Source organism: Myiozetetes cayanensis, unplaced genomic scaffold (genome assembly GCF_022539395.1).
Source record: "Myiozetetes cayanensis isolate MyiCay16 unplaced genomic scaffold, myiCay2020 scf2-11, whole genome shotgun sequence".
NCBI classification, from domain to species: domain Eukaryota; kingdom Metazoa; phylum Chordata; class Aves; order Passeriformes; family Tyrannidae; genus Myiozetetes; species Myiozetetes cayanensis.
Window position 1 is genome coordinate 37230628 of NW_026087411.1, and position 17128 is coordinate 37247755.

The 17128-nt window shown below is 34.7% G+C and overlaps 1 protein-coding gene across 8 annotated transcripts in view; it reads right to left on the reverse strand.

Annotated features, from left to right (window-relative positions):
• Positions 1–17128, reverse strand: part of FMN2 (formin 2) — a 155826-nt gene that overhangs the window by 15649 nt on the left and 123049 nt on the right. For all 8 annotated transcript variants that reach the window (XM_050314237.1, XM_050314236.1, XM_050314234.1 and 5 more), the window contains 2 exons: positions 16219–16270; positions 995–1144 (listed from right to left, as the gene is read on the reverse strand). In XM_050314237.1, coding sequence (XP_050170194.1) covers positions 995–1144; positions 16219–16270 — 202 coding nt within the window. The remainder of the gene's footprint in view (positions 1–994; positions 1145–16218; positions 16271–17128) is intronic.

Consider the following 17128-nt stretch of genomic DNA (forward strand, 5'->3'; position numbering starts at 1 on the left):
CAACATTGATTGTATTGGTGCCTGAAGAAAGTTTTCAGTAATTTCCTAAACCAGTAATCTTATGTCTGTGACAATTACATAGGATGAGTATCCTTGAAAAAGAGGCCTGCACTTATCAATTTATCTAATAATGGACAGATATCAATAATTTAATGAACGTAAAGCTTCAACTGTGTTAATATTTAGGCTCAGAAGTAGCTTCATTATCTGTATACCAAGATCAGTCAAGTTGCTAAGAGTTGTAGGTTTATATAACAGTGCTTAGAATTTTCATGTTTGTATTTGTTTAGTTTGTCCTTATATGGCATTTATTACTTTTTAAACAACTGATTAATTCTTGGCATAATTTTATAAACAAAGGGTGACCATGATGGACTATCTGCATGCAGATGAAAGCAAACTTCGTAACTCCTCTAAAACATGGACCAGACAGCATGGATAATTTTTCAAAACTACTGTCTCATTTCTTTATGCCATATACACCACATGCTCTTGTGTCCATGGGTTGTGATTTGCTATACGGTGCCTCTTTTTTCAATGCAGGGTCAATTATTCCTTCTGTCTTCCTTTTCCCAACATCATTTGACAAATACTTACAATATGCCATGTCTTGATTCCTTGACTTTTTTGACTAAATATGCTAATGGAAAACATTTAATCAACTTTCAGACCTGAAACAAGTTTCCCATTCTTTGGACTCATAGTAGCAGAGTAGTTGCATGCTCTGCCAAAAAACATTGTTCAAGTAAAGGACTCAAAAAACTTTAGCACAAACTGGTATTAAAATCCCATTCAAAAATTATGGTGTATGGGGTCTTGGGAGTGGTGGGGGTGGGTGTCATGATCTGTTAAAAAAACCCCCACCAAAATCTGAGAAAATTCCAAAAGGCATTCAACAGGTTGTGTGCCAGTGAGGTGAGGCTCACTGGTTTTTGTGCAATTGCTCCTAATAACATACTTTGAGAAAAGCCTTTGAACAAACAAATAGATGTACCTTTCTTGAAGAATAAGTTTGTTTTCCTTCTTCCAGAAGTCTTTGAAGTCAGAACTGAATTCATGCCAAATACTGAAGAAAGAATGTGGGGACACTTCTTTCTCTCCCATTTTTGGTTTCATACAGAAATAGGCTGTAGTTTCCAAAAAGCTGTCAAAGAAAGCAAAACCAGCAAATGTTACAGTACTCACTGATTTTTTTTTTTTTCTTACTTAACATTGACATATTATTTAATCATTCTTGGTAGCAGATCTAAAATGAAAGAATTCAAAATCATAACAGTTCTGAGCTCTTCATGTACAGGTAGGTATATGAAGATGATTCTTCAGTGAAGTTGGGATCTGGCATTTATCATAGGTTCAGGTTTTGATCAAAGTATTTTCCATTTCAAATTTCAAATATTCAGCTGCAGTGAATTCACTGTCCACAGCCTTGCAAACCCAGATTATCCCCACATACCCATATGCTGCTTTTCTGCTGTGTTTAAAGCTGTTATCAAAACACAGAGTGAAAGCCCATAAAGAACTGTAAATAAACTTTGAGTTCTGCTAGATCTATACTACAACACAGTAGCTTAGGTTGGAGCCTACACAGAAATATTAAAACTCAAACCTGCTGTGTACTAAACAAGAAATGACACAACAGAAAACTGGGCCAGGAACAGCTGTGCCAGAAAACAGGTGCCCATCGTGACACTGCCAGAACAATCTCACAATCCTTTCTCATCACAGCAAATGTAAAACTAGCACAGTAAACACAAAAACTACCCAAGTGTGAACTACTGCTGAAATGCAAAGGTCATATTTCCAACACTGAGTGAGGACTGTGACTGCAACTAAACATATTTCTGAGTTTGAAATGCTTCTGTTATATTTCAGGAATGTTACAGGAAGGTACAGAATAATTATGTAAAAAAATATTTGCTTGATTAACTATTACTATATTTTCTTTTTTCACTTAATGTGTTACAAATACTGGACATTTTAAGAACATTTTTCCCCATCTGAAGCTCAGTGTATAAGACCCTGGAGAATTGTTAATTTTATGAAAAATTCAATGGAAAGCTGTATTTAGAAATATAATTGTAGGTGTTTTGCTCAGTGATACATTACTACCCAAAATTACACTCCTGTAGTAATTTCTAAGAAACATACATCACAGTTTTAATCACTTTAGTTGTGCAGAAAAGATGCAATTCCAGTTAAATGGAAGGAAATGTCATTTTAGTTGCATCTTCATTCATGGACTATGATGGTGACAATAATGTACAACGAGTCAATCTCACAGAGTCTCCATGTTGTTTTCCCCAATGTGAAAAATAAACGTCTATGTACATTATTCTATTTCTCAAAAAAAAGCCTAGACTTTAAAAATTTAACATGAGTTTACCAATCAAATTCGATACACTTTTTCTCTTTATTTGTATTTCACGTTTCCATCTGCTGCAGCAAATTGAAGCTGTTGAGCAACAAAGGCGTAGCACAGAAAAAGACAGAAGAGTAAAACATTCTCATTTTTTAAACCTTGGCATTTATACTAAAATGCCACCTTATCCAAGCATGCTATATCTTCAGATCTCTCAGCCTACCATGGCACTCCGTTCTATAAGTCAGTGCTTGGTTAATACATAGAATACCTTTTTTTGTGGCTGCGTTTTATTGTTTGGGGTTTTTTTAATGATTTATAGATGAATAATACTACGGATTTAAATATTCCATTTTCATTACCTATTTACATCCCCCCCGTTTTATACTAATGAAAATATTTATCATCTATCCTGTGATTCCAAATAATTCCTAAAAAAAGAATATCCCCAACATTCATCAGTCAGCTGCACTAGGTTTTAAACTTTTTGCCTACTGTCATATATTTTCAACTTTTTGTAAGACTGCAAATATATCAGGGAGATCTTTCTGTTTTCCTCCCAAACTCTTACCCTGGATTTACAGTTCTGAAGCTGGCTAGTGGGGGAGTCATATCAAGGTCTCATTTGACTACTCAGAATGAACTGACAATATTTTTGAAGGAACATGAGGAATAAAGAACAAGAGACAAATCTGGAGGCATCAACTCAGTCAACTGCTTATTTTTTAAGAAGTTCTATGAATGACGGCCACTAATGTTTTACAGAACAGAGAAAGATAGTCATTCAAATAAGAAACCTTGTTTTGAGAATTGTGTCTTCAAAACATTTTGCAAATGAGAATAATGAGAAAAGAACTTGATGGTGAATGACCATCAAGACAGAATTCCATCACAGGAAAACATCCCAAGAAACAGGAAGCAAATCAAAATAAAATTCATACCGCATAGGAGAATGCTCAATAAAAGTAATAAAAAAAAAAGATAAACAGCACTATAACTCTTCAATTATTACAACTATCCTATGGGAGGAGAAGGAGATAGCCAATGTTATTTTTCTCTGGTGAGCGAAAATCTCCCTGAAGAACACTTGCATAGCCGGTATAATCTTACACATGCATACAGCTGTGTCTAATAGCTGTAAGGTAATTACTAGGTTTATAGAAAGAAGAGAAATGCTCATACAGGTTGCTTGCCTCCCTGGCAGTTACTTTGGGAGGTAAGGGAAATAAGCCGTCTGTGAAATGTGAAACAGCAGCAGCGTAGCAGGTTGTCATTGTTAATACGTCACACCTTTCTAATGCCCAGTAACAATGCGCAAGGCATCAGCTGCAACATAGTAACACTTCAGGGCACAAATCTCCATGAATCAAAATTTTTTTTTCAATACATAGAGATCAAACAGTCAAGACAGTCATTGTATTTCTTCCAACCAGAGAGGCCTACCCTTATTTAGCAGGTTTTTTAGAGTGTGTTTAGAAGACATACGGAAACCTGCTTGCTATACATTTGATGCTGTCATTTTTGTAGTACAAGACAAAGTGGCAAAATTCACACATGAAAGACAAAGCAAACAAAGTGAATCCAAATGCATCAATTAATAAAACATGGACAGCAGTAAATCCTCTCTGTTACCATGGTCTTTAAATATCTGATTTGGAAATGTTTACGTTATGTCAAACTAGACATATCTCAAAGCTGATTCTGGGAAGGGACACGAATTTTAAATACCAAGAGAAATCTGGATGACATTGCCATAGCCCCAAGACTAGATACTATCCTTTCAGACTTCAGCCAGGCAATAAACACCTTTTCTCTGATGTTTTTCTCTCAGGCAGCCCAGTCAAATTTTCATATTGATTCTTCAGAAGATTTTGGAACAAAACATCTGCAAATACAATTGTTGCTAGTCCTGACTAGGAATAGCATTTTTTATCAAATAAGGGACTGGAGTTCAAAAGCCTTTTGTTTCTATATCCAAATTAATTTCTGCATCATACAACCTTGAGCAACTCATCTGACCTCTCTGAATTTCACTTCACCTATTTGGAAAATTAATCATTTATTATGAAACAAGTATTGCCAAGCTTGTTTAGTGTCCATTTCTCAAATGAAAATGTTCCTAGTTTTCTGTACGCTTTGTGAGTGTCTTAAAGGAAAAGAATGTGTCTTAGAAAAGATCTTGCAGTCATGGAAGAGGGAAGGAAGGGCATGCAAGTTATTTTCCGGGATTAAAAGAGGTAAAGGAGGTCACTGTCTTTGCTTCAAACAGCCTGACTTTTCAAGCATGATTAAAAATAAGCCAGTGACGATCACACCACTGTCTTATACTGACATGGCAAAAGCCAGAATTTTTTAAACAGCTTTCGGACTGGGTTTCACATCCCTCATACTGGCCCTGAAGGAGAACTAAATAACATAACTCTCTCAAAACAACTTAAGAGTTGCTCATCCCTGGCAAGTAAGTTAGGAAATAAGATTAAGGAAGATGGTTAGTTCCTTTTCTCCCTTTCTTGTCTTCTAACTTCCTTGGTTCAAGTGTTCATGTAATTCAGAAAAATTACTGCAGACTGAGATGTCTGAACTCACTGCTTACTCTTACTCAAATATGTAAATTTGATGAATGAATCACTGGACTTTTCTCCTTGCGCCCTCGTGTACAACTATGGGACTATGAAAGTGATTTTTATATTTGGAGGGAAGAAAGGAATGGATGTAATAACAGCCAAACCAATTTAATCACATGAGAAAGAAAAGAACCTATCCACGTTGCAAATGGGTCATTGACAGCATTTCTAGCTAGTAGATCTGGTCCATTAGGAATATTTTAAGAGCAGCTATAGATTATTCAGGTTTTTTCTCCATTCCATTCTGAAACCAGAAAGCTGCAGACAATGATTCAGATTCAAGTCTTCTGTCTGTGATGCACTGGCCAGTTTATAAATATGTATAACATATGTTTCCACACATGCGCGTATGTATGCAAATGTGCGTGGTAGGTCACTCTAAGTAGAGGGAGAGGATCTAGAGCAGTTGGAAACAACAAAAATACCTATTTTGCTTAAAAAAAAGAAAAAAAGGAAAGAGAAAGCAATATATCAAAAAATCAGCAATGCTAAACAATGGACACCAGTAGGTTCATCTCAGCATTATTTGATCAGGCTTCCGTGGCCAAACAAATAGCAAAGTAACCACAGTTACAGACATGCCCTGGCTGACCTTTCTGAGGAAAGGTGGACATATGCACAAACACACATGCATCCAGTTTCCCCATGCAGCAAACTAAATCACATGCAACGGTAAAAATTTGTTTCAATGTGAACTTAAAAGCAGAAAAAAGTATTTCTACAATTCTGCACTGTTTAACAGACTACATATTTTGGTTGCAGTTCAAACCTGGATATTCTTGACTATTTGGGTTTGCCTTTATAATTTGCTAAGCATTATTTATGTACATTTGGGATTAAGAACAGGTACTGTTAGTGGTGGTACTATGTTAGTTCTGTGAAGCAGTTGTGTTTCAGAAGCAGTTCTAAGTCAGGTTGCAGCTGCTAAGGTGCATTTTAGTTTGATTAAACTCACAAATAAAATTTGGAACTAAGCATAGTGTATCAAAAGAAAGAAGGTAAAAGGGAAAGAAAAGACTGTATGTGCCTCCTACTACTTTAAATCTGACATGAGTTGTATTTTATCTTGTTTTCTTTTATAAAGTGGCCAAGACTTTGTACGCATTCTCTTTGTGTACTCAACATCTGAAAGCACTAATGACAGTTTGTGTTCAGACAGAATACCAAGCAGTTCAACAAAGTAACAAAAAATTACGTAAAATGAAAGAGAATCAGTATCCTGGTTATTGAAATAGCACAAAACTGTGAGAAACTTTATCGGTATAGTATTCTGACAAGGCTGCATTCTGTTGAGAGTCCTTCTCTGTGCTAGAACTTCACATCATTTACTTTGGGGAAAAAAAAAAAAAAAGGTGAAAAATCATTGCCTCTCCTCAGTGCAGTCCCTTGTCCTGCATAACTACAAGTAAGAAAATATAAAAGTTAAATATAGGTTCAGTCAAGATATCTAGTACTTAAATGCTGGTAAGAAATTTCTTGTTGTCCTTTAATTTTCGCCCCTTTTTATGAAGGAAGAAAAGAAACTTTCTTATTTTAAAAAGGAAGTTGAGATAATATGCCATCTTAAGTTAGCTGCCAGAACCATTAATCTCTTCTTTCATTTGCCAATTTATATTGTGTAACTATGTATTTTGTAATATTGTTCCTTAGAAAACAAAGGTCTCAAGAGATTTTTCCTTTCCTCTAAAAAAAACCTGCCAAACATTTGCAATGTTTTGAATCCTAAGTCATCTCCCTCATCTCTAGTCCCTTGCCTCCTATAAATTCATATTAAACAAAAAAGTTTTTTATTGCTCCAACGGATGAAAATTAACAGCTTCAATAACAACCAAAAAAATCCCTCTACCTTTGAAGTACCATTTTTTTCTCCCAACAAAAGCCAAACAAAAAGCATTCAAGGGGAAGAACAGAAAATTGTTTCGATAGGCCAATCTGTCTTTTTCACAAGAATTTTGACATTCTCCTTCCCAATACTAGGAATGTTTTACATCTTTAATGTTCATCTACAACGATCAATATTATCAGCTGTATATATTGATTAGTAACACAAATGCACAACTTCCATGTTTTATACGGATGGCAGCAGATCCATTAACTGAAGCAGAGCATAGACTGTGACACAGACTGTAAATTCAATAGGTACTAGGAGTATAACTTTGCACTCAAACATTTAGTGAAAACTTAAATTTTAGGTAGACAGATGATCCCATGGTGCTAACAATGAATAAACCCTTCACATATGAGATTACCACTTCAACCTCAGTTTAAATTGTTATTCCAGACCCTTATATTTACTTCATTCAATGGGTAAGTATTTCTTTAGTCCTGTCTTTCAGGAACAAAGTGCTTCGTAACAGAAAGTTGCAAAGCAGCAACATAATATGGCCATAACTAAATTAAATTATACTTCTGTTGGAAAGTGAATTTGAGAAATGAGATTTTCACAGGTCTTTTTAATTTAGAAAATAATTTTATCAGGTCTAGATTAAAGTATATTGGTTGGGTATGATGAAATTTGCCAAATCATAGCATTAGGTGCTAAATTTCCTCAGGAGGGATCTATCTTGGAAGGCAGAACTTTTCTGATGACAAAAAAAAATATATTAAAAAGTCATTTTGCATAGACTGAGTCAGCCTCTGTCCATTTAAAAATCAAAGATCAGGAAATGTAGGTTAGAAGTATTTTTGCTACCTTCACTGTATCACATACAAAGCACTTGTCATCCACAGCTCACCCAGCAACTGGGGTTCCATGTGAAGCTAAATTCTGTTGTGCATATTTAAAGGTTAAGTCTCTGTTCAAGAATATTATACAGACTAAAATATGAATTGAGAGAATACATTAGAAATAAAACTAACTTTGTGTTCTTTTTTGTGTCTGACATTTGTATTTGAACAGGCAACTCTGAGAAAAAAACCCACACATTTTTAGCATGACTCTCTAAATGCATTTTTAATTTGTATGTGCTTTTTTTGCCATTTTAAAATAACAACTTTAAACGGACTTCAACTTTCTCTCAAAAACTTGGCTTGAGGTAGTTACAGTTCCCTAGATGCATTGGTGTTAACTGTAATCCATGTAATCTGCACACTTTGCATGAATGTATAGGCTCTTGTTCTTGGAGTTTACTGCTTTTAATTTTATGTTAGTGTGGATATCATGCCCATGTGTGCCAGCTAAGCTGCTATGTAGGCACATGGATAGATCTGTGCTAAACTGGTCATAGACAATATAAGCATGTGTAAAACAGCGTTATGTAATTGTGTGCACTGCAAAGTCAGGCCTAGTAATATATCCAAGAGAAAATTATTTGTCTCACTTAAAAAGGCTAACATATGAGCTTCAAACATATTAAATAACCTTTAGACAATTCAGGAAATAAGACTGTGCCAGTAGACACCGAATAGAGCGGTAGAATGAATTTCAACAGCAGTGATCGGACACACAAGCTCCTAGCCTCAGTGCTGTAAGAAATAACTAAATGCCTCATGTTAAAGCCCAACTTGACTTCAGATGTTTCTATTAACATATCTCATCTTCATTGTCTAGCACAAAGGAAGCCTGAGGAATCATTATTGCTAAAAGAGGTTATAATTACATATGAAAGTAGTGCACAACTGTTGTGCGTTTATTGACATCAACCTCAACCTTGTAATCTCCCTGCTCTCATGGTATGGCTCACTTTTATAACTGAAATTCATGCAAAGCTAAGGTCAGTCTTATCTACAAAAATAATAAGAAGAATTACATGATGAAATAATAATTTGTCTTAAATCTGCAACAGATTATTTAGATATCTAGACAGAAAGCACACACATGGTTTACCAGATTTCAGGCACACATAAGATTAACCCATGCTCTAAGAATATCATTCAGTACAGATTAAATTTTATATATATGAATTGACAAATATACACTCTAAATATAGCAAATGAAATTAATACACTGGGGGTTTTGGGCATAATCATGTTCTCTTTTCCATTCTGGTGCTCAAGTCTAACTTAGAATTCAGTTTCTGTTCTTTGAAAATTATAGAATAAAAATGCCCTGAAATACTTGTTTATTATAGAATTTTAAATATCTTGTGATAACAGTTTCATCTTAATATTTTGCGTTTGCTCTGTAGAGTGTTCTTACTTAATTCAATGTGCAAGCACTCTCTTCTTAACATGCATCCACTAATATCATCATAGGCCAGTACAGCTATGAATTGAAGAAATCCAGCCTTTGCTGAAAATACAACTGTTTTCATAGGGGCTTTCATATTCTCAGAGTCAATTATAACAAAATACCATGAAAGAAAACTGAAAGACTTTGATATCTATCTTGATGAACTGTCAGGTTGAAAAGGTCTTTACGTGCATTTTTCAAATGTTAAGCATTTAAGATTCAACTCTGAAGTTATCCCAATATATTTCCTTCATAGTGGTGACAGTATCTTAGTATAGATGAGTACAGAAAATGCGTAGCATTTTTTAAAGGATTAAATCTAAATGAGAAGGTGGCAGCCAATAGAATTAACAGAAATATTGTATTAAATAACCATGTCACTCTGGATCTGAGAGTACTCAATATTCACACATACAAGCAAAGCTAAATAAACCGTACTCCTTTGGCTTGGGAGTGCTATCTCATGTCTGGAAGAGTTGTTCCCATCCCTTCAAAGGATTACACAAAGGCTTCATGGTGTTTCTGGTCTGGGGTGACCATTTCCCTAGTTCTTTTCCTTAGGGTGAAGAAAGAAGTTTTACCTCCTCAACAGACTGATTAAGGTAGAACCATCTTATAGGCAGCAGTTGAGAGAAGTGTGCAAGGTTATCTCATGAGAAGCATTCATTTAAGACACAGTGCAGGAGGGATCTGGCCCACTAAAGCTGTTTCTGAACTAGCTCGTTAAGGCAATCAAGAAACAAGGCAACAAGATTGAGAAATAAAAGTGAGGAAGAGTTAAAGAGACAGCAATTTTTTTTCCTAATCACTTCATCTCCATGTATGAGAAGAACAGTGGAGTTTCAGTAGTAAGCTGAAGCAAACCCTATACTGTGACAGGCTTGTGAATGGCAGCCTTCCATCAGCTGGAAATTGCTATGGAAGGAATGACCTATATCATACAGATTACTACTGGTTCGTTCCCGGACGAGTTAATGTAGCTGTGACCTAATTAAATCCCCTCCTTGACATTCTGCTTTTCTATTTGCATATACATTACAACAACAGTATAATTTAATAATACTTAAAGTAAATCTTAACATACAACAAGAAAGAAAGCATCCACTGTAGACGTAAATTGACATAAGAGTAAAAAAGACACGTTATCCACATTGAAGTCACAGTCATTGCAAATGTGAACACTGTACTATGAAGGTCTTAGGAAACAATCTAACCAAACAGCTCAGGTGGAAAATATAATGAAAGAAAAATCCTACTGCATAATCAGAAGCTGATGCACAATGGAGAGGAAATGTAGCTAATCACACATGCACACAAGCATTTTATTTCAGCTGCAACAGCTCAAGAGGAGTATCTTGAATTTTTGAGGGCTACTCAGTGAAACACCTGCTGGGCATAAACTGGAATCCAAAAAATATGCAACATTGAAATATTTCAATTTCTGTATTTTTTCCCCCACTAATTACATTAGCTACATGATTGTTTTTTTGTTTTGTGTTTTTTTTTTTTTTTTTTTAATTCTCAATTTAACGCCATAGTATTAGTTTTGGTTGATCAAGTTATTTTAACTATATTGTTTTCAGGGTGTTACCTAGATGTATTATGATCAGTGCTACTTTGCTGTGTAACTGTAGTTGCACCTTAAACTATTATCCTTTATCTTTTACTGTACAATCTAAGAATAAATCCTCTCCATTAACTTTGTAATAAGTTGCTTAAAGATCAGTTTATATTGTAGAACATTAGATCTCTGCATTGTATCCCAGTGTGTTAAAAGTTATATTACCATTTGTTCATACTATCACTGTCATTAAATGCAAACTAATCTAAAAGCAATGAAATGAAATTATTTTTCTAAGCAAGTAAGCAGTCATCTTTAAAAGAAAGGTAATGCTCTTATATGCAAAATCAATCCTACAAATAGTTAAGGACTTCTGTTGTTCGGCAAATATTTTCAGAAAAGGACAAGGACTTCATCTTTCAGAATAAGATTAATTACCCATATTTCAGCAGAGACTTTCTGACATAACTAAACTGCTGGTTAAGTTTCCATTACGGCATATTTACAGGTCTTGATATTTTGTCAGAGACAGGATACTAAACTAGAATGATCCAAACTGTTTAACAGTCTGTAAGCTCCTTCTATACACATTTCCTTTGCTCACCAAGTATTTACTTTCTGCTGATCCAACTAATGTATACCTACAGTCTGAAATGTATTACCGTAAGCAATTCAAGTCTGCACGCTGGGAGCCACACAGCGAGAAGAGAGACATAACAGTAAAGGAACCAACAAAGGATGAATGGTCAAAGAGTAGTGAAAGACAGAGTCCAAAAGCATATTCTTGCCTTTCAGTTAAAAGTTTTATGCTGTTGTTTTGCCTTTCTTTTTTTTTTTTTTTTTTTTTAACTTCATACCTCTCTCCATTCTAAGCTTTTCACCACTTTATTTCAATCATTTACTCAGTTTTCACTTTAACTTTACAGTTCACTTTTGGAAACAATCCAAAACACTGTGTGGAGGGTAGTGAGGTGGGAGGAACATTTAATGTTTTAAAGGATTACCAGACTTAGGTGCTACATTTCGAGGTGTTGCTTTTCAGCAGTGCCATTGTACCATACTGTCTGCTATTTCTCTAAGTGTCATCAACTTGTCAGTTCATAAGCAGGTGTAAAGCTTTGTTCCTCCCCAAGTCTCATGTTCAGTGAAGCCAATGGAAGTCTGCAAAGAGTGTTGTGTCAGGAGTATTTTTTTTTTTGCAGGGAATTTTAAAAGTAAACATCTCTCTTCAAAATTAATGTCATTTTGTTGCTACAGCAAAAGAAAGCCACAACACATTTCTAACTGGATTATTAAAAGTCTTGAAAACAGAAGAGGTGCCTGGGAGGCTACACTTAGGAAGCACTTAAAAGTCTAAAAATCACTGGAATGTGCAAGTAATGGGAGCAAATTATAAATAAACCAAATAAAAATATCCTGACATGGAAAGATGAGCATTCCATACCAAGCCACACACATCCTAAATTCCCCTGTTGATACTTACGTCAAAAGGCAGAAAGTCCACTGTTTGATCTTTAATAAAACAAATATATATTCTCATTATGCATTCTTAAGCAATTTCCAGCATACATTGTCTCTTACGTGACTGCAAGATGAGTAAATTATATTAAATACGAGTAAATTATATGAAATATAAGTAACTGGGCAATTTTCAGTGCTACTGCACTGAATTTAGAATCTGATGCTTCATTGTTAGACTGAGAGACAGCAGAAAAAATTGGAGATTATCTGACTGTATCTCAGATATAAAACCCAAATGTCTCCAGTTCAATTTTTTAATAACTCTCTAGGTGTTATTCCAAGAAGACATGAATGGGAAAAAAAGATCATCTTAACTGTTTCAGTGGAAGAGAGATCAGTGTTAAAAGTCTGGATTTATTTTCTTCTGAAAAAGACACGAATCTGGAAGCCTTCCAAGAAGATCAGAACTCAGTACTGGGTGAGGTATTATAAGAAAGTAGTAAAGCTACTTGCTATTGCTGTAGTTATTCAAGTAGCAAGGCAGAGGACCCTCAGCTTCACTGTTTCTGATAATGCTGTTTTTAGTAATTCCAGTCAGGTTATTTAACTACTGATTCTTCAGAAATCAAGTGCAAGAAAAGTAACTAACTAATTTCTGACTATAAGTCTGCAAAATTATATTGCTGCTGTTGTTATTACCTTTTATCCTAGCATGGTAAACAAGACACCACTTGTCATATTATTTGGACAATAATTTTGTTGCAGTCTTGGTTCCTACTTGCTATGGATACTGAGATCGAAGTCTATCTCATTCTAAAATTTTATTAAGCATACCTGGAAACAATAATGCTTTTAATTTTTTCTTGCTGCTTAAATAAAATAATATCTTGAAAAATTAAAGATATTTAAAGCTAAGTAAATGAAAATACAGAAAACAGAGAATGTATTTGTTCCTTTGTGGAAAGTGTACTGTTATCTCCCAGTTTTTAAAGATGTTAAATTTCATTTATACATTAATTTAAGTGTTGTACACAGCTATGTGATTTGACCATATACTGTGAGTCTTGGACAGAGAATATAATTTAAAGTTTAAAAAAAAGGCACCAAATTGAGGACCCCTAAAATATAAAAGCACCTCTTTCACCCCTCCTCCTCTTTCTTTTCTGTTTTACTTCTTTTGCCTCCCCTCCCAAACCTTAACTTGACAGTATTTCACAGTTTCTCAAGCATTTAGCAATGAGGATCTAATTGGAAAGTGCCACGTTCTTTCTTATTACACTTTATCAATATTGTTAAGGGAATGATGTAATTGTTTGGGGTTTGGTGAAGACATTCCATGTCACTTCAGTGTTAATACCAGGCTGGAGCCTTCCTTGTCTGCCTGCGTAAGCTAGATAAACACAGACCTGTGTGCTTTCTTCTCATCTCAGGATACTTACTCAGAGAGATCTTGGAACATATGCCTATTGCGAGCTAAACATTTCACTTTTCATTTTATCCATGTGCCAGAAATCCATTCCTTGGATAAACACTTTACATACTGACACTCTTAAAGTCACTAAACACGATAAATAAAGAGAGAATACATCATTTCAAAACTGATTAAACATTTTCTCACTTGTGACAAATGAACAGCTATACACTGTATGGAGTCCCTGGAGCAGACATTCCATTTTCTTTGTCTTTATTTTGTGTGTAAGATTAACTTTCCATTTCAGCTCATCTGTTGCACAATTGAGCTTTTTTAAAATACACATTACTGCATTTCCTTCAAATCATTATTCATTTCAGAAATATTTTCTTGTTATTGCTGCAAGAGTTTTTCTTTTAGACTTTTGTATTTTAATGGAGACATCAGATTTAATATTTTGCACCCAAACTAAACAAACAAAAACAAAAAAGAAAACTCATAGTTTTTAATGAAAGGCAAAGGAATGCTTTCATGCAGTAGACCTGAACTTATACATGGGCTGAAGTTATCCACTTCAACAAGGAAAGTCCAAGCACATTAATCACATTAACTTTGCTTCATCTAATCCATCACTTTTCCTTGCACTACTTGCTTGTCTAGTCATCCTATGCACTACTATTCTACCTATGATTAGTCAAATGTAACTAATCTTTTATTTAGCTTTTTAAGCTCTCATCTTCTTTTTCACCCACCACTGCCAAAACAGATCCCAGGCATTTTATTTCTAAGCTAAATTCAAGATCTTAGTGAAATAATTACACATAATACTAAAACTATATATATATGTTAAAATAGTCTTGACTATTTTAAAAAATACCACTAATCTGATCAAGAATTTCAGTGGGAAGGTGGAAGGAAGAAAGTAAATGTAACATAGATGCTAGTACAAAATTACTTTGTTTCAATATGGTCCTAGCATAAGTCCCTCATATGTTCCACAAAAGATTGTGCCTGTGGATATCCTTGCTAGATATGCACAGTAAAGAGGAACAATGAAGCTGAATTTTCTTCTTAGATAAACTATATAAAAGGAGCTGCTACATTCAACATGGCAGGAAAAGAAAGAATTAGGATAAGTCAGAAGGAGCAGACCAAGCTAAATAAGAATCTACGGAGCAGTTTGCTTTCTTGCCCCATATTGTGGATGCTAAATAAACCTATGGGAAGTTTCTGATATCATGGTTCCAGCCTGGTCAGGGAAAAAGAGTAGAACAGAGAATGAATTAGACACCAAAAGAAAGTGACAAGTCACAAGATTTCTGAACAGATTGCAGATTCCATTGTCATTAGATTTCTGTCAGTTCATGACTTGTAGTCTAATCCGTTTTTTTACAGGAGAAACAGTTTCCTTAAAAGAGCAGTCAGCGACCACAAAAGTCTCCTAAGAGCAGTATCTTCTCTCAAAGTTTCATTGTGAAGGAAAATGTTAAGGATAAGAATTATGTAACAGAGCAGCTAAACAAACCCAGGAAATGTCAGGAATGCCTTTCGTATATTTGAGCAAGAGGTATGATACTAAGCCAAAGCAATATTCCCTTTGTTGCACTTTTTTCCATCATGATCCCTCAACACCAATGGTGGACCCACCATCTCCTTACAAGTAAGAAGGAAGGTTCTTCTGTCAGAGGAACATACACTCCACGCTTGGCTTCCTTTTCAGTTATTATCTTCAGTACATGGCCCAAGGCAACGGAGAGAAAATGTAGTGCTGTACCAGGAAAGATGTCAGTCTCACTGTGGCATTACTGCAGGCAGCAAATTTGGGTACCAAGGCCATAGGATGGCTAACAAACCATAATAAAAACTAGAAACTTTTATACTGATATCTTTTACAGGAATCCTATTGAGAGACTTCACAATTCTGGGAACATATAATGGATATATTCACTACTATATATTCACCAGCAGTGGTAGCTAGTACAAAAAGATGATGCTATATTTAGTAAAAGAAAAACAAACACAGACTGCCAGTTTCACTAAATCTGGACTATAAATGGCATGGGTCATATTTTGATCTCTTGTTGGGACAGATATTTATCTGTCCCATTTAAACATTTCTTCTGGAGAACTCTTCCAAAACATCAGAACAAACCACAAGTTGGGCAATGCAGTGAGGTTCCCAATTTTGAAAACTTTCTCAACTGCATACATCTGTAATGAAATTTAATGAGGTATTTTGGGTTTTTTGCCACAAAAACTATTTGAAGATCTATTAGTAATTCTGCAAAGGAAGTCACATTTAATTATACATATCATTAGTATATTTTTAAAAAATATTTCTATTTTTTGTTATAAAATGGACATTTTATAAGCATGGGAAGTGTTACCTAATGAATTATGTTGTTTGGGAAATTTTCTGAATGACAAGAGACACACAGAATATTTCTCTAAAGAATTTCAAACTTTTTTCCTAATTGTCAAATTGAAATTGACAATAAACTAATATAATTTAGTTTTCTGAGTGCATCTCTATCACTGTTCAAAAATAAAATAATGCTGGTTATTGTATATAGCAACCTCTACAAAAGCATATTCTTCAAGGAAAGGTTTTACTGCATTGTTCTTTCTTACCTTTTATGTGCTTCTGTTAGTGACTTCTCTTCATTTTCTTGGTCTATTTTAGCTGTAAAAATACAATCAAATAATTAGTAACAAGGCGAAAGATCAAGACGTTTCAGGATATTTTTAATTGTAAATATGTCACTTGTAAAATGTAGAGAAACCACGTGAGGATATACCCATGTAGATTAATTCTGAAAGAAAAGCAAACAAACAAAAAAAACCCCATCCAGCAAGACCCCACACAAACAAAACTACATGGACTTTGATAACCCTTAGAAAAAACAACAATCTTGCAGTAATATAAACAACAATAAAGTAATGAAAATTACTTAAAATCAGATCTTAAATAATGATTCCAAAAACTTAGAGAATGTGGAAAAATGTCTACTGAGGAAAAGCTGAATGAAGAATAGGAAGAATTCAGCCTTATAGCTTTTCTAAAAGTTGCTTGACAGTTACAATTAAAAACTCTTCCCTCTCCCTGTACACATATCAGTTAGTGAAGTACTAGGGGTGTAGCAGGTCCATATTGAAAACATGACTGTTTTTATATGAAGGAAATTATTATTTAGTGATCATGGGAAGGAAGTTATGAAAAAGAAACTGTCGTTGCCACACATCCTTGAAAAAATGATCTATTTGCTATGAGTGTTCCCATAATTATTTTGCACCCATTTCACTTAACTTAGATGGGTATTCTGATACAAAAAATTCATAAGAATATGCACATTAACTTAGGCATCACCAAGGTGCAAAGCAATTGCCAGTCTGCTCTGTGCATGTGTGCTTAGGTGAGATTTATATTTATGTAGTTAATCAGATAACACAACTTAAATCCGATTTAAGATCTTCATGCTTTAGCTGAAAGCTTTTTAGTTTGGTACTTGATTCCCCTTTTGAGTCTGCTGGACTTCTGGCC